Source organism: Caloenas nicobarica, chromosome 2 (genome assembly GCF_036013445.1).
Source record: "Caloenas nicobarica isolate bCalNic1 chromosome 2, bCalNic1.hap1, whole genome shotgun sequence".
Lineage (NCBI taxonomy): Eukaryota > Metazoa > Chordata > Aves > Columbiformes > Columbidae > Caloenas > Caloenas nicobarica.
The window spans coordinates 68,557,282-68,576,596 of NC_088246.1; the positions used below are offsets into that span (position 1 = coordinate 68,557,282).

A 19,315-nucleotide genomic window follows, 5' to 3' on the forward strand; every position below is an offset into this window, starting at 1 on the left:
TGGGACCACTCTATCTTTAGCAAACATTTTAAGATCACAATAGGAATCATGCCAATCTTCCTCAGACCCATCAAGCAATTATCAACTATTAACTGCTGTCATGATATCACTGTAACTCTAACATACGCAATATCAAATGATTAAATAACCCCGGAACAGTAGTCTCGTGCCCTGCCTTCCTCTGCCTTGAGGAGTCCAATCTAGTCTTGCTAAGTGTGTTGTAACTCTCTCTTCTCCCCTTCCCGCAGTGTCTGAAAATCTTCACTTCAGAGTTTGGAAGGGTTGGAGGTGAACTCTGCTTCCTCCCTCTTTAGTGATCATCTTTTCTCTTGTCTCTTCACTAGAACACCAGAGGACACTAGTGTCACAGTGCACATGAGGTTCATGGAAATCTATGGATCTCCTAGTAAGCTGATGAAGGAAAGAGTTAAGCCAGAACAGGTGTCTCATGCCCTCAGAAAATGACAGAAGACACTCCAGCATGTCCAGTATTAGCTAGAGTCTTGCAGGGCCATTTCTTATCCCGCAAGCTAGATAAGCTTGTGTAGGAAACGGTGGCTCAGTGATGAGAAGAGCCTGGGCAGATTGCTACATCTAGTTTTCTTGACATCCCTCCAGTCCCTTGCTCTGAAGGTCTAGTACCATTGGGACACTGCAGAATTGTGGTACTTCTATGATGTCAGTATCGTGGAAGATGCAAGTTGTATCACTTATTACTGTCACACTTCGACATTTCTAAAAGCACAGGAATAGTCTCCTTCCAGCTCTCTATTTTGCAGGACATATCCTTTGAAAATACAATAAAATTATGTGCTGAAAAAACAGAATTTCATGGAAACTAGAAGGACAGATTTCACCATCTCTAATCACAAAGGTGTGTGCAGGCATGTAATACTCACAAGAGGACAGGTGCACAACTTCGCATCCTTTCCCAGAAACCAAGATCTGATCATTCTCTCAGTCCAGTTTCTCTCACACTTTTCAAGCAGCATAAGCCAACACTGATGGTGAGAGAATCCTTCCCATCTTCCATGGCCCTCAGTTGCTCATTTCCTACACTACACACACAGTTTTCTCCTCATGGTGCCCACCCAAGTGTTTATGGGGTCCTGAAGTAAACCAGACAGGAGAACCAATCTAAGGTAAAATGGGGAGGTGGCTGGTTTTGGCTGGGGGGCAGGAGGGAGAGAAGTGGGGAGAACAGCCAACATTCAGCTTTTCGGCTTTTCCCCAGATCAGCTCCCCAGGCTGCTTCATACAAGAACTCACTCCCAGCAAGAAATCAGGTGGCCTGAGGAAAGGATGGGGTAAAAAAACAAATATAAGGGGAGGGGTGGGGGGAAATATGGCAAAGAAATGCTTCTTTTAGTTGCAGTGTTTGCCTTAAGTACAGCTGAAACTACAGCCTGAGGCTGATCATCAAGTAGTATTTTTAATTGCAGACATCTCTGCTTTGGCTCTATTAAACTTTTGTTTTAAACAAAAATAAAAATTACCTTTTTCATAAAAATGCAAAGTTAAACAGCCTTGCTGTCATTCAAGGATTTAAACAGTACAAATGCAAATATTTGAGTAGGAAAATAAAAAAGGAATGAGAAGACTGAACTATACGGAGCAAATGTGACCAAAACTCATGCTTTTTTCTCTTAAAGAAATAAACAGAACCTTTGTTAAACAGACTTCTCTGGTTCTTTAAAGTGCCAAAGCTAAGAGATTAGTGGAGTCTTGCTGTCTTTAGAAGTCTTAGTCAGACATGCAAAATAAGCATTCATATACATTTTATATTCTTCTTTCCAACACTGTAAGCTGCAACAACCCATACACAGTCAGAAACACTTTATAAAACAGTAACATTACTAGACTGAGTTTGATGGAGACAAAAAGGTAATCTGGTCACACTATAAGAAATGTTGGCAATAGAGTCAATGCATCTGGCAAGTTATCCTCTGGACAATGCTTAGGTACCAACAATTTTCAGAGAAGACAGCATCCTAAACAAACAATTGTCTGGATTTTCAGCAAATATGCATTTTGTTTCATATTACAGCATTAACGGGCTTTATATTTTGGCATGGACAACAAATGACATTGAACAACATTCCAAAGCATCCAAGTAATCAATTTCAAGCTATTCAAACTTACTATAATAATCCTCATTGAGAAGCAATTACTACTTTCAAAAACAAAAGCCAGCACATGCAGACTTCAACTTCTGATGAAAATCTTGAGGGGAACATAAATTTTGCAAACTTTAGGGGGATAGCTCATCTCCAAATGAATGGTCATCCCTTGTTGCTTTTTTCTTCCAGTCTTTCCTAAACAACCACCTTTCTTCTGTCATCCCATTCAAGACCCTGGACAATGTCTTGGTAGCAAATACAGTGAACAACTGCTTATTATCTTGAATGCAATCACATGTTATTCTACAGTATTTCTCTTCAATTGTTGACATCACAACATTATAAGGGCCACCTTTTTTTCAAAGGTGCACAGTATTTGAACAGTAGAACACCAATTATACAAACAGTAAACAGTGTCTAAGTGGTTTTCCTTGCAAGTGAAGGGCCCTCTTACAATTTTGCACATTATACTGCATACTTGCAAAATCTAGTGTGATTCTTTTGTGTCCTAAATGTGGCATGGACAAGATTTTTTGGCTAATTAACTGCTGTGGCATGTTTGTTGTGTAAGGTTGCAACGTGGACAATTAAACAGATTGACTGGACTAAAACCTCTATCAACGCCAGAAGAAGATATTAACACATGGAGTAAAAGAGAGAGAGGCTCCCCTTCCTCATTTCTGATGTCGAGTAACACAGCAGACCTGGCAATAAGGGAAAAAAAAAAAGCAGCATGTACTCAGCCTAAGGTACGGAACATGCCTATGAAATCAAACAGCCAAATTCTACTGAGTCTACATAAAACCTATTTGACCCAAGCACTTTTTGTTTTTTTTTTTAACCTGAGGCAACATATCTACCACACCAAGGCATGAAGGGCCCCGTAACTTTTCAATACAGAAAGTTTTTCTTGTTTCTAAGCTTGTCTCAAAAAATGGCTTTTCCCTAAGGTAATTCTTGCAAGTAGTTAAACGATTTTAACTAGAAGTATTAATTAGTTTGCCATAGTTATAAGGAAATGTAATCAAGATTATAATGCTAAAAGTTCTTTGCAACTATAAAATTAGAATATGACATGATTACCTTCTTAATGAAACCATTAACAATATTTTAAACTAAATCTGAGCCTTCTGCTCATTCTTAGTATTTCTGTGAAAAACAGTGGCATGTTGTGAATCCCAGAATCCTTTGTGGCCACAGGGCACAAAGATGATCAGCACGTTTAATATTTTGATGACAACATCAAACATACTGCAAGTGCACTGGAGAGTCATCAGCCTTTGGCAACGCATCTTAAAACACTGAATTTATTCTGCATGAGTCTATCACCTATAGAGCGTATGCAATAGATTTGAAGCCTTCTGACAGCAGTGGACTGACTACGTATATAATACACTACAAATGCACAAGAATGGCTCCATAGCTTTTAGATCAAAATCAGGTCACATCTGGCCATCTCAGAAGAAGACTTCAACTCTAACCACAGAAGACCAAGTAAAAACATGAAAAACAAAATAAAAACATGCAGAGATATATTTTGATACTAATCAAAGGTCATAATCATATGAACGGAGGAAACTATGTCTTCATTTAAGCTAGGTGCAGGAATACACGGAACCAGAAACTCACTGTATAGCAAACAGGACTGTAAATGTACTGTCATTTTACAGGAGTAATGAGCAAATACAAAAGAGAAACTTTAAAAAAAGGTATAAATGGAATGTGTATTATTGCTAAAATATGCCTGAAATGGAGGGGAAACTCACTGCCGTAATGCAGTTTTGAGAAATTCTGGAGGGGACAGGAAGAGAAACACCTTTGATCGGACCAGAAGAAACTGTTCGGTTCAGTCATCCAATGGAATATATATGACTTTGTCTTGAACCAAACTTGCCTAAAAATTTCTATAACTATGCAGTAAGATGAATGTTTTCCCACACATAGGAGGAGCAAGTGCGGATCTCCACTCGGGGATTGCCATGCATAAGTTCAGAATGCTGTAAGCCAAACAAGATAGAATAGAATCGAAGAGCCGAGTTGGAAGGGACCTACAACGATCATCAAGTCCAACTGCCTGACCGCTTCACGACTGGCCAAAAGCTAAAGCATGGTCTTAAGGGTGTTATTCAAAGGCCTCTTCAACAGCGATCGGCATGGGACATTGACCACCTCATCAGGAAAACTATTCCGGGGCTTGCCCACCCTCTCAGTCAAGAAACGTTTCCTCATGTCAAGGCCGAACGTCCTCTGACAGACACAGCTTTGAGCCACTGCCACCCGTCCTGGCACTGGGTGCCGGGGAGAAGAGCTCAGCACCTCCCTCTCCACTTGCCCTCATCCGGAAGCTGGAGAGAACAGTGAGGAAAACAGGTAGGCACCAATAATTTAAGGTAATTGCTACTGCATTTCTCAAGTAAAATTAAGTATAATGCAAAGGAACCTTTTATGCAACGAGACATGTTGAAGACAACAAAAAGAAATTTAACGTATTGGTAAACTTGACTGTATAAAAGAAACACACCAAAAACACTATAGTGAATTTATTTCTGAGCCAAGAGGAAGAACTAAACTTTTTAATTTTTTTACTCAAATGAAGTTTGAAAATACCAACAATTTTGTAATTTCCTACTGAAAACACATCTTTTTATCCTTTTAAATATCTCTTTGCTGCATGATGTACGTTATGTGTGTTTAAATATGTTACACAGCAGTTTTTACATACCTGAAGACACTGATTCTAACCACTACTGATGGAATGTAATTAGAACGTTTTTCTTTCAGGATCATTGGAAAATGTTACATGTGGCCATGAAAAGCTAATTCATTATGCTATGTCATATAATGCTAAGAAACAACAGGCTGGTACCAAAATATTTATCTTGGCCTAAGTATTCTGTGAATTAGCAAAGTAGGCAAGAAAAACTTAAAACTTTCATAAGACAGAAAAGACAATACAGCAAGAACTTTAATAAACTTAATAACAACAAAAATCTAGCTCTTTAACTGTAGCCAAAAAGCACAGAAGAACTCAGAGAAGTTGTTTATCAAAGTGCCTCAAATATAGTAGGACAAGCTCCCTGGAATGCAACTTCAAATTATACTACAGGAACAATATTAAAATAAAGTCTACTTTTGCTAAAAGTCAGTAAAAGGCTGACAAAAGAGGTTTATCTTAGAAAGATACTGTCACCATTCTCCTCCTTCCCCTCAAAATAAAAAAAAGGAAAAAAAAAAGAACAAAAAAAGAACAAACAACATAAAGAAGCACTATGCATAGCAAAGCTAGGTATGAACCAAGATTATCTATGATACTGAAAATTCTGCTCTCCCCAAAAATTTGATTGGAAAGTATTTGGAAAACGGTATGGGGGTTAGGTTTTTGTTTTGTTTGTTGTTTTTGTTTCATTGTTGTTGTTGTTGGAGTTTATTGTGTGTTTTGTATTTTTTGGGTTTTGTTTGTTTGGTTTTTTCCCCCTTTGGTTGGTTGGTTTTTTAAAGCTGAAGAATGTTTCTTAGAAAACAATATTCCTGTCTTATATATGTTATAATCTATGCATCAGGAAATTTCGATTCTATAAAACAGAAAATACAGAGACAAAAGCATTTTGGAAAAGAAGATTCAAAAGCATGAAGTTGTACAATACTAAATGGAACACATTCAGCTTTTTCTACGTAATTTTGTTGTTGAGTTCAAGATACATCTTTAAAAATTCAGCATTTTGAGAATTTGTCTATTCTTATAGAAAGGCATTCCGTAAGACACTTTAAAACCAATTTTAATGGGGACGGACTTCATATTTTTACAAGGTCATTCGTGCTTCTGAAGAGCAAATTGAAGCCAATATATGCTGCACCTTCAACATTTCATTTTCTGATGGATATTCAGTATGGAGCTTTTTCCCTCTGCCATTTCTATGGTGTAATACATAGTGTTACTTAAGTACGGGAGAACTCAAGAAACAGTCAACCAGCACCAAAGCCTCATGTTTCTTCATTACATTCACCTTACAAGAAAATTTTATTTGGCTCTTGCAATGCCTTTTGAAGGTGATTAAAGCATCCTAGCATTTGCTTTCTCACTCTCAAGCTTTGGTCTGCATTTACAGGTATAACCAGCCTTTATCTTTGCTTCCTTTTTGCTATAAAGGGCACAGCGAGAATAAGTGCCTTGAGCTTAACTTTCTTAATTTTATAAACAACTTTCTGTTATGCTGCCCTGGGCAATGACTGGTAAATAATACTAGAAGTTTTGCTTTTCTAAAGCTGTTCTTGCTCAACAGAAACAGACATTTGCCAAAGTTCGGCTTACAGATTTTGGGAAACAAGCGTGATTTCTGTACTGAAACCATCAAACTTTCAAACAGAAAGAAAATTTTAAAAAATTAACAGAATTTCAAAATGCTGAAGTATTTCACATGTAATGAAAATGAAATGTTTCAGTGTAAACATTTTCCACAGTAAACCATTCTCTTAAAAACAAAAAAAAATCACCCCATTCACAAATGTTATATTTGCTTTCTGAGTTGACCTATATTTTGAAAGTCATGGGGCACTCTGAAAACCAAACAAAACATTCAAGTTGATCTAAATATTTCTTTCAATCCAAAATGAAACAAACCCTTTCGTTCTGAGAACAGCCAAACAAAAATATTTTAGTTCTATATAAAGCAGATTTCCCAATCTTTCCAAATGACAATTGAATTTAAAAACAAAACAAACACAGAAACAACAACAAAAGCCCAACCAAACAAAAAAAACACGAAAAAAGCCTCAAACCAAACAACACCCCCCCCCAAAAAAAACCCCCAAACCCAAGCAAACAAACAAACCAACCAACCACCTACCTTTCAAAAGACATGTCCATCTAATTCCACTAATTGGTTATCTGCCATTAACATGATATAGTTTCGTTTTGCTTGGTATGTAACCATATACATATAATGATGAGTTTTTCTTTCCCACACAAAGCACATCCCAATCTGTCTTTACAATAGAGCCATAGTCTTCACCATAAGTTTGAACCATACAGTGCAGACGCAATTTCAGGGAGTTTTCAAGGATTTGCATGCATAACTCCAACAGAAATGAACTGACAGACATAAAACCAACACCAAGTATCAGTTTGTACATTGTCAGGATTTGAGTTTATATGAATGATGGAAACTCGGTTCCCAGATATCAATGGGTAACACCAGTGCACTTTTCTTTGTATTCAATTTGTTATCCAACAGGTTTCTCAACAAAGTCTCTTCAACATGTGGCTAGTATGGAAGAAGAGTTGGCTTTCTTTCAGGACCGCTGCAGAAATTGCTGAATAAAATTTACAGCAAAGAAGCACAAGAAAATGCTTGACTTCTGATAATGCTGCCAGGCTACAGAAGAAAAACATCAGTGTGGGTATAATAGATACATATACTTATTTGACGGAACACTGACACTAGGAGGGCAAAAATATTAGTGAGCAAAAAAATTAAAATTAGTTAATAAAGCTTTCCTGGGACATGTTTAGGGTCATTTACAAAGGCCGTGTTGAAACTACTAAGGCAGTTTATTCACTCCTGGGTGCGTGTCCAGGCTCCAAGTGTTCATCTCACATCAAGGTGAGATCTGCGTGTACAACCACTGCGCTCTCTACAGTCTCAGTTTCATCCCCAGAAGGACCCTGAGTACACAGACCAGTTCTCCATCTGGGTGACTGGGCACCCAGCTCCTCACAGCATGTTCAAAGACCAAATGCACTACTGCGATGACATATCCTAAGCATCCTCATTCGGTAGTCCTGCCAACTGATGGGAAATCAAAAACATTGCCAACACTTAATATTTGTCTTTTCATGAATGGCAGCTGCCCCCAAAACATACAGAGAACTTCCTGGTAGTGGTGCAGGAAGATAAACAGTCACCAATTAATAAAGGAGAATATCTTGACAGCACTTAGTTGGAACTACTAAAACCAGAGATCCTTAGCAAAGCTCACAGTGATCTGAAAAGCTCTGGAAACAAGTCACATTATATAAAACCAATCCTTATCCTTATGTATAAACATCTGTTTACAGTAATACTTGTAGAGAGAGAAATATTAACATTAATCTCTTTTAAATTCTCTACACTTCAAAATCTACAAGATTAGGGATAATTGCTAAAGACAACTAACAAACGTCAAGACTCAGAATCTTCTTTTGGATAGCGCCTCTGCTTCGTAATGCTACATTTTGTCCAAGATTTCCTAAACAGAAATGTTATTCAGAATTCAACACCAAGCATGCCAGAGAACCACCATGCAAAAAATGGAATAAAAATAAATTGTATTTTGCCACTGCAATTATTCATCCAGAAACAATTGTTCCACATAGCTTTAGGATATGAGAACAATGTTTCCCAATAGGACTTGACTTTCATTTGAGCTCCCTGGTTGCTACCATAAAATAAGCTAATACAGTGGTAATTATACAGTGTATATTTCAATACCAGTATACTCCCTGCCATCTGCAACAGGCATGCAATGCTAAAGAAGTCTAATTTTGTATTGGTAAATGCAGAAGTTTTTCATTCTAAACTAGAAGGAAACAACAGCTAATTCCATAAAACTATACATACTTTTAAGTTAGTTTGCTGAACCAGCAAATATTGTTGGGAATATAAAGTTCTTTGTCCAGAAAGTCTCTCACAACATGTAGAGTTTACATCACCAGGTAGCATTTTATATCTTTTTATGGTCACTAAAATACCATTAAAAAAAAAAAATCAACTTAAAGTCCTGCAATTAAGCCAAAGCAGGACATCATTTCGCACAACATTCAAAGCACAGGCTTGTTTAACTTCTGTCTGTCCTTGGAACACTGTTCAGCAATGGCAGTTACCTCAGCCTTCCACTTCATATACTAAGCAAACACACATTGTTGTACATAAAGTAGCTTTTGGAAGGAAAGAAAGAGCTCTCTCATAACTGCAAATGCAATTTCCTAAAACACAAGCATTGAACATGATACAGAAAAATTTGAAAAAAACATACTACTAAACTGATGACACAAAGAAAGTGCTGTACTATCAGTTATAGAAAACCTCATTGCATAAACATCCTTACAGTAGATATTTGTTCTCTACTCAAAAACCACTTTACTATATTTTGCAATACTTTGTCTTTTACTAGCTGTCTTACAGAAGTCTGCTATATAATGTGATTTGACAAGGCTGTCCACGTAAAAAAAAAAAATGCTACAACTACTTAGTAAAAGTTGCAATTTATGAGAAAAACCCATGAAAGTTAAAAAAGCAAAAACCTCAACAGCCTACTTTCAACTTCTGATAGATTATTTTGTTAAAGAAATTTTGTGAATTATTAAAGTTAATGTCAGTCATAACTTCAGAACTGCTAGGAAGGTCAGACAGGAGACATAAATCCATATAAAGTATGCAAACAAACACAGTTTCAGTGCACCTTAACAGCTGATCCCATGCATTATGAAAGTACGCAGAATGTACTAGAAACCTGAACGAGACTTAGATTTTGTGCACATTATATTGAATTTAAGATCTTAATTGAATTTAATATATCCACTATGAATGTGGTGAGGCACTGGAACAAGCTGCCCAGAGAATTTGTAGATGCCCCATCTCTGGAAGTGTTCAAGGCCAGGCGGGACGGGGCTCCGAGCAACCTGCTCTAGTGGAAGGTGTCCCTGCCCATGGCAGGGGCTTGGACTAGATGATCTTTAAGGTCCCTTCCAACCCAAACCATTCTATGACTCCATGAAGATAAAATACAACAGAAAAATTGTTTATTTCAGAGGCAAGATATAGGCTGATATCTGTTCAGTAATGATGATTTCAGCCATCTCTTTAATCAGTTGATTTAAGTAAATTTTATGCTTATACAAATAATCTGAACACACATATAAATTATTACAGCGTTGTCATCTGCTGTCATCTAGTTACCACTCTCAGCAGTGTATTAAATTTTGTTATTAAAAAATGTAATATAGACCAAAAAGATCAAGGTTTGGACACTGAAATAAACATCTACTTATCTATACAAATTATGCAAGACTCTCAAAAAACCAGCAGCTCAAGTCAGTCACAGTGCTAAATTTTGACTAAAAATTCTAAGAGTTTCAGAAATCTTCAGAAGCCATCTTAGAGACAAATATAAAAAAGTAATGACTGTCAGACACAACTTTACAGCTGCTGTCACACGGATATATTATTTTATACTATATTATTATTATTCTATTATTAGACTGCTCCACTGACTACTTGAAATGGCTTGCAGCCCAGTAATCCAGCACTGAAATACTTCTTATGTAGAGACATCCTACCCAGAGGCTGCAGTAGAGAAGTGATTTAAATAAAACTGGGAGTATCAGATCACAACACTAAAGCCTGTCCTGGCCATATACTGCTGCTAGAAATACTTTTTCTATATGTCAACCACAATCTTGTCAAAGTACAATTGCCTGAATAAAGCATTTTAGAGAGCTTATTTGTGCTGAGATTTAAGGACCTGTAACAAAACATCCTTAAATACAGCACTTCTAATCCATTTTCAGTGTGCTCCACAATAGAAACATTCCACCTGTACTGGAAGAACATGCACATGCGAACCACTGCAAAGGACACCGGTCTCCTCTTTCTTACATGACCTGATCGTGCGTTTATACAAAATCATCACATACTGTTTTGCTGCTGTTCTTCTAAGACACCTCAGTTCTTACATGAAGTGGAAAATCTTTTCATCACACTTCTGTACCTCTCTGTATTTTTCACTAGATCTTCAGCAACACATCTTCTGAGAAAACAGAAGTGATTGCTGAAGAGATTTGGCTCAGTAACTCAGCAAGAACTTTAATAATGACTTTGAATTGCTTAAATCTTTCACTGGACTGATGAAGAGTTTCTGCAGCCCAGCTGCAGCAAGCTGGCAGTAATAAATTCTCCATACACTGCAAAGTAAGTATCTGACTATTTTATGTCTGTTTCTAAGTATGTGAAAGCTGGAGGCAAAGCCTGTCATTTTACAACTCAGTACTTGTTTCTTTCCCTGCGTCCTCTAACAAAGGTACTAGTGTAAATCCGAATAAGAATAGAACTCCCTGGAGATGCCTGCTGTGAGACACGTCATAGCATTTCTTCAAGAAATTTCAAAACAATGGCTTAAGGGCAAGTTTTTCCATTAGAAATCAAATTGCTTTGAAAGAGTGAATTTTTATAATAAAGGCCACAGTAGAGCAGATGAATTGAATTACTCTAGTTTTCAATCCAAATGTACAATATTCGATATTCAAAATACTTTCCAAAATTTCACATTCATTGTCTGCAAAGACAAAACTCCAGAGTTTTCTTTCTTGTTATATCAAGCAAATCAGTCTTTATGTTAATTTAATGTGGGCTTCATGACATGTAAAAACAAACATAACAGGACAGACAGGTCTGATTTTTTTTTCTTTCCATACACACAATGAATCTAAATAAAATTTAAATAGTTAACATATATAAGTCCATAATCCTGGCTGTATTGCCCATATCTTGTCTTTGCCATATTCTCTTGTTCAAAGTCTCTGTAGAACATTTCAACAGCTATACAGTGCTATCAGAATAACACTATTTCTAGATGACTCATAATATAAGAGTTCTTCATAGTTACACCATGATGAAAGGAAAAGAAGGTAGTGTTCCTTTTCTACCTACATGCCTTGCTATCTCTAGGCATCTACTGCTTAATAATAACCATAACTATCAAATGGCAGCTTTTTTCCTGCACAGTGACTACTTACTGATTTCAAAATCACCTGTCTTGTAAAACTGAAAACTTCTAGCTTTCTGAAACATATTTTCTGAACTGCTTCTCCGCCAAAATAATAAGTGCATTTATACACCTTGTACTTCAGTTCCTGCCCACTTCATAATATGTATACAGGTTTTAAAAACTTGTCCTACTGAAACAAGAAATCTGAAACACCACAGGATATCTGTCTGTTGTAACACACAATCCAATTCACAGCAACCACAGCATTAATTGTACAAACCTAAGCAGCAGGAGAAATTTTGTTGCAATTACTGACGAGATTCATGGAAGAAAAAAAGCAAAATAAAAAGACATTTACAATCTTAAGTGAGAACTTCTGTGCAGACGATGTAGAACTTGAAATTTGCCAACATGGGCTTTGATTAGGAAAAGGACTCTTCCTTGCATACTACTGACAGGAATAGCAAGCAGCTCATCACTGACCTAAATCAGGTTCATTAGGGATCCCTAATTAAACATAGATTTAAAAACACGTTGAATCGTTGGCGACTTCTTACTAAAACATTTAGAACACTCAGAGTCATAAGTGAAACTCAATGCATGTACTGTTTGTACATACACAGAGGATGTGACATCACGTGTATTTACTGCTTTATTTTTGCTTAAAAGTATTTCATACAAAGATGGAAGATGATACACCTGAATTACCTCAGTATTTTTTTAATACATATTTAATCCTTCAACATGGCACATAGACACAAATCAACACCCGTACCTTCACAGAGATTGCATTGGAAATGAATACCGGCATTATTCTATACTTTTGATACACCAGCAAAATTTAGATATCAAGAAGAAATAGTGAAGTACAATAAAGCTATCATAACTACCAGACGTACAAGAGTTTTAGGCAGATACTGGCACGGAGTACTGTACTGCAGGAAAAACTTTTGATGTTTGATTGGATCCATACAACGTTACAAATATCCTACTGAACTTGAAAGCTGATAAGCTCTTAAAAGCTGATATGGCTCTCAGAAACATCCCAGATCTCCTCCAGGAAATCGACTGCCAGAAAAAGCAATGTGTCTTTAAACAGGGTTTTAAGAATCCTAGAGGGGTTCAAGAAAGTTACTTTTATTGTTGAGTGAAAAAAGTTACTGTCTTCCTCTTTAAGAAACCAGAGATAGAATAAAATGACCAAATATTACAGTTTCCTTATCATCATGAGAAAATGCTTGCACAGAACTTCATTTGAGCAAGCCTAGAATCAAAATGAAATATTCCTTATGGTAGGACTAAACTTTGCAAATAGCGGCACACACCACAGTGAAAACACGGCATTCTACTGCAAAGGCACCACCAGACAGTTATGACTATTAAGAACATCAATTATTTTATTAGAGCCATACTGTACGATGATCATTACATGTAAAAATAAGACCTGGTACACTTCAGAGACTGACTTTTACTGTAGGGATAAGATCCCTTACCTTGAAAAGATTGTTTGGCTCTGTCCACTAGTTCTTCAATTGGATAACTTGCTAGATCTCCTCTGGCATGCTTAGTTTTGCAGTAGGTACATGCATTGAGACACCTGTTTAGAAAATTAAAATATTCAGTTTCTAGCCAAGAAAGCCTTTATATGTACAGCCATATTTATTAAGTACATCTGGGAAAATAAGCTTTTATATCTACAACCAGAAAATAGTAGTATTCTGTTTTAAAATCAATTAAGTACAGGCTGTTTCAAAATGATGGACCCAATATCAAGTCGTAGTCGACTTCAAACTGGGTCCATCTTTTTGAAACACTGTAGTTTGAAAAGTGTTTTGTCCTCCTATCTTCTTAAAGTATCTTTCATATCTATACAAAAGATTGAAAAAAAGGTCAATGGAAACCACATACAAAATCCAAGAGTGGGAATTTACATATTTTTAGAAAGCTATAATAGGGTTAATAATTGTCCATTACTAAAGATCAATCTCCAGGCTTCCAATCCCACTATTACATAATGAAATCCAACCTGATCAAGGAAATAAAGAAAAAAAAAGTCCTGAAAGTCTAAGAGAAGATTTTAAAAAGAGTGTGTATTCTTGAAAACACATTTGCATTCATTTTTCCTTCTTTCATTTGGCTTGTCTAAAGAAAACAAATAGCATAATGAAGACAGAATCACCAATTAGAAAGACAGTTTGGCACCAAAGACTGGGGAAGTAATGAAAAATTCCCGTAAGAAAATGAAGGAACAATGTGAATCCTTTTAATTTACCTGACAATCTAGTAAAGGCAGACAATTCGAAGTAGAAGGCTGGAAACATCAAAACAAACAAGTAAAAACTACCACTTGTTGCATGTTTTTCTTGGATTAACCTTTGGATCCTGACAGTGCCATGAATGTAGTAAGCAGGACACTAAAATGAGTTTGTCGCACTTTTTTTCTCCCCTCTCTCCCTTTTTAAAGGTGATGTTGCCCTATAGCGTTTTATAAGCTAAAACATTTAAACCTCTAAAAAACCCACAAAAACAAAAAAATCAAATTATAAATATTTATCTTGTTCATGGTTGCTAGAACACCTTAAATTCTGTCCATTTTCACAATCAAAAAGCCACAGTTTCAATACAACACAACATTTGGGTGCCAGAAAAGGCTAATGCTCAAACTACAGGAGTATTACGATAGAGCTTTCAAAACAATAATGAAAAGGCAAAGATAGCACCAGGTAGTTTCTACAGAAGTCACCAGCTACAAGACTGTGTCTACTACTTGGATATATCTTGTCTTCCATTACAATGTCTGACAGCTCCATGATTAGGTAATTACTGCTTCGCAAACTCTAAAGCTTTTTCGTCACAAAAGATTCCCCTCGTGCATCAATGGCACCTTGTTTGCACAAGCAATGGATCACAAAGTGCAAAACATTGCATAGAATGTTTTCTCAGGTGTCCTCCTGCCCCTGCACATCATCTTAGCCCTGAGACCTTCTCCACCAACCGAACCTTAATTTTTGCCAGAGGACATCTAGATAGTTTGTGATTCTCTCTGCTAGACTGGATGTTGAAAATTGTATATCATCTTATCTATATAAATTATTTTTCCTGCCTATCAGGCCCAAGCATCAGATTTTAGTGTCCATTTTAGACCAGAAAACCAAAAGATACTGCTTAACCGCAGCAATGAGACTATTCTATTAAGAACTAAAAACTTACATGAAATAAACTGCCATTCAGTAAACTATATAACCATCTAATAGAAAAAAAAAAGACCTAAATCTGAACTTTTACAACCTGCTACAAATAAGTGCTTCATTTCCACCCAAAGGCAGCTTATTCACCAGATGTGAAACCATTTTTATGTATCTCATCTTTCTCCTGCAAATCAAAAGTTTTTCATTGTGCAAGGTCTAAAGCATGTTTGAAAGAGTAGCATTTGAAACCAACTGAGTAGAAGCAGACAATTGGTTCATACTTTGCAACCTGTTTAGCAAACTAAAATGTTTTCTACTAGGTCACTGGCTGCCTGAAGTATGCTGCACAGGGCTTTCCCTCATAGCCCAGGGCATACTCATTTCTCTCCCTGCTTCCCATCCATGACTCTTTTAAACTCCTTCAGTTCTTCCAGGGTTGCACAGCATGTATCCCTATATTTTCCTTCTTTTTGTGGCCGTCGTTGTTTTTTTCTTTTTATTTGATTGTTTAATTCTGTTTGTTTTCAAGAACAACTCTCCATTTAACTGAACATTTCATTTCCAAGCAGTCTCCCATCCAGTCACACTCCTTCTGTCTCCATCATTTGCTAAGCCAGCTTCCTTCCACAGTTACAACAAACGCAGAGTTACGGATGGGTGACGCATATTGTCACGTCCTGAAGGGCCACACTAAACTGGCCTTCGGTGTCCTGGTGTGGTGCGATGGGGGGCTAGCAGCCAGACTGCCTCTCCCTCAGCGGGACGGGGGCAGCGAACAGGCAGAAGGGGAGCAAGGGAGCTCGTGGGTCTAGAGCGAGACACAGGGATCGGGAACTGACTTAGGTCATGGGCAAAACAGACTGAACTCAGTGAAAATTAACATGTCAACAGCCAAAATAAAAACGTAATTACAAATTCAGGTAGCAGGAAACGACGAGACAAACATTTAACCAGAGCCTTTCCTCCCGGCTTAACTTCACTCCTTCACTCCAGAGCCTTCTACCCACATCCCGCCCACAGCCAGACAGAACCGGCCACGACCGTCCTGAGGCAGCTCCGGCCTCTCCGAGGTCCCTGCAGCACCCCCCGCCAGCGCCCCGTACACAGGTCTGCAAAGCGCTGAAACAAAATCCTGCGATGGCAAAATATCGCAGGCAAACTCCTACACCTTGACAAGGGCACCTCACGGGCAACGCGGTCAAGGCCGGTGTTACAGTGACAGGCCAGCGTGTGACACCGGCAGCGCAAGATGCGTCTGTCAGTCACTGCATCCCAGCGCTTGAGGGACACGTGAAGGGAGCATTAAAGCCAGCGCACATCACCGCTCCTCCAGTGGTGCAGATGGAAATCCTCCAGCAGATAGACAGCCATGTTCATGAGAAGAGAATAGAGAGGAGTAAAGAAAGAAAAGTAATTACTTGTCATCATTACTTGCACCTGGAATCCTGCATTCAGTTTTGGGCCCCTCACTACAAGGAAGACATTGAGGTGCTGGAGAGAGTTCAGAGAAGGGCAACAAAGCTGGTGAGGGGCCTGGAGCACAAGTCTGATGAGGAGCGGCTGAGGGAACTGGGGCTGTTCAGCCTGGAGAAAAGGAGGCTGAGGGGAGACCTGATCGCTGTCTGCAACTACCTGAAAGGAGGTTGTGGCATGGAGGGGGTTGGTCTCTTCTCCCAAGTAGCAAGTGATAGGACAAGAGGAAATGGCCTCAAGTTGTGCTGGGGAGATTCAGATGGGCTATTAGGAAAAATTTTGTAATGGAAAGGGTTGTCAGGCATTGGAACAGGCTGCCCAGGGAAGTGGTGGAGTCACCATCCCTGAAGGTGTTTAAAAGACCTGTAGATGAGGCTCTTAGGGACATGGTTTAGTGCTAGAACTAGGTTAGTGGTTGGACTCGATCTTGAGGGTCTCTTCCAACCAAAATGATTCTATGATTCTGTCTATAGGTTGACCCACAGATTTTGGTTTCAGGTTTTTTTGGAGGTTGGATTTTGATTGTTTGAGGCATTTTTAGTTCTGAAATTTTCTCTTTTTTTTTTTTTTAATTTTGCTTTCAATGAAACATAAGACTAGTTTCATAGTGGATGTGTCTGCTCTTGTATAACCAACATACTAGGGTGTGGTTTACATTGATGATATTTGTACTAATCTTTGTTTTCTCCAAAGAAAATAACATTACCAGCTATTTTGTCAATTTTCTTAGGTCATCAAGAAGAGATCTAACTTGCAACAATCCTACGTCATGACCCCAAATTAAACTGATTAATGTACTTTGAATTATTAACCTTTTGCTTTGAACTATTAACCTTTAATCAGCTATGAGCCCAATACACAGAACTATTTCACAGAGAGGTAAAATATTATCCACAGATAAATTACTACCATGTGGCTAATTAAAAACTTTTTGAACATGTTACCAAAATGAATGTCAAATTTTGTGGCAAATATAGCTGTGGTCTTCACATTTTTCAACTAGGATGTGCTCATGTTGTGCGTTAAATTAAGCAGACTCTTTATTTTCAAAACAGTAATATTCCTCATAAAACACACACTTAACATGAAAGGCTATCCCTCACATATGGAACTAATTATGAGTAAGAATAGTTATGACACAGCAGACAAATCAAGACTTCAGTGGGACTAATCAGTGGGTTTCAGCAGCAGATGAGAATGAGAGTACAGACATGAGGAGCAAAATCCTCGTTCCTCTTAATGGGACTTGTGCCACTAAGTTTAGCAAAAGACAGGATTCCACTCTCAGATATGAGAAGTATAAAACACCTTTCATTCAAGGACAAGGTAACAGCTCAATTTCAGACTGCAATGTGCCATTAGAGTGCCAGTCACTCACATTTAATGTGATTGACCAAGAGCAGACATCTGTGAGCAAGATGGGAGAGCTGAAGAGCTGTAACAGTGTCATATGACAGCAGATCCCTGATGCTCTCTGCAGGTGGTTAATTTCAGGGAAGGAGGGTGGCACTGCCTCCTTAATTTCCAAAATAATCCAGTAAATTCTTGCTTGGTATCAACCTAATGAGCTGGTAAAACAACCACCACCACCACCAACCAAAACCCAGTCCTGAGGCGGTCTTCTCTCAAACTAGATATTTGCAGAAATAAAGTAAAGTATCACTAATGACAATTCAGTCTAAACACTAATATCCACTCTTATGAGATCTAGTTATACAAATGCAAAGCTTTATAAAGTTTGTCCTATTAAAAAAAAAAAAAACAAAAACTGCCAGCAGTGCAGTGCCCCAAACATCACAGCAGTGCAAATATAGAAAGATTGCTCATCAGTCATCCGCACCATCTCTGCACCCATCAGACTTCCTTAGAGTGCCTCAATAATTCCAGCCCAAGAATATTTTGTATTAGTAAACTGTGGTTTTCCTGAAAGGGGAGCATGATTCGCTTGTTTCAAAATACAGCATGCAGAGAGATTTAGGTTTTTGTAAGATACATTTAGAGTTTCTGTCAAATGTAATTTTGATTAAAATGCTCTGTAGTGTAAGCATAGAGAAAACTCCCTTGAGTAAGCAAAAAAAATACCAGAAATATATACTGCCAGCAGATGAAAAGGATATGGATACTAGTCACAACTTGCTAAACAAGAGCTAGTAGAATTTTACAAATAGTTTTCACCTTAGGATACAAAGTTTAGTACACCTAACAGCATTTATACTATTTTATAGGTAAATACCATACCATATTTATAGATTTAAGTGCCATGAATATTTCTTAGTATTTCACCTCTATAAATGTTACTTTTTACTTCCAAAATTTCTAAATCCTGTCAAACAGAACTGCAATGGATCAGGAAGGAAAAAAAAAAAAAGAAAATAAAAGAAAACATGTCTAATATGCCTGTTTTGTTTTCAGGAAACTGTTCTTTTGCTTGAAGTTTGGACATTTTACAATAAAGCTTTTCAACTCACTATGACAGGGGAGGTAATTTCCTGTAAAAATTTGGGGCATGGGAGGTTGTTTTCGCTTCAGAAAAAGTCAGGATTTAAAATCCTTTTGAAACAGTGGCAAGCTATTTCTCATCAAGGCTAATTAGTCTAGGCAGCAAACCACATTATGACAGAAATACTGTTTCTAGTTTACCAGCTTGTTCAGACTGAGCTTGAACATCAGCCACAGGGGCTGCACTACAGAGATGCACTCAACGTTATAACATTTTCTATATGTTAAAACCACGATTTCTCTGAAATTATCTTTGTAGCTATTTTAGAAACTGCTCTGAAACTGCAACACCAA

The 19,315-nt window shown here is 37.6% G+C and overlaps 1 protein-coding gene across 1 annotated transcript in view; it reads right to left on the reverse strand.

Moving 5' to 3' along the window:
• The window catches only part of CDKAL1 (CDK5 regulatory subunit associated protein 1 like 1), a 417,324-nt gene that overhangs the window by 217,053 nt on the left and 180,956 nt on the right, over positions 1-19,315 (reverse strand). Inside the window, exon 9 of the mRNA XM_065628520.1 lies at positions 13,355-13,458. Within this exon, the coding sequence (XP_065484592.1) occupies positions 13,355-13,458 (104 nt within the window). The remainder of the gene's footprint in view (positions 1-13,354; positions 13,459-19,315) is intronic.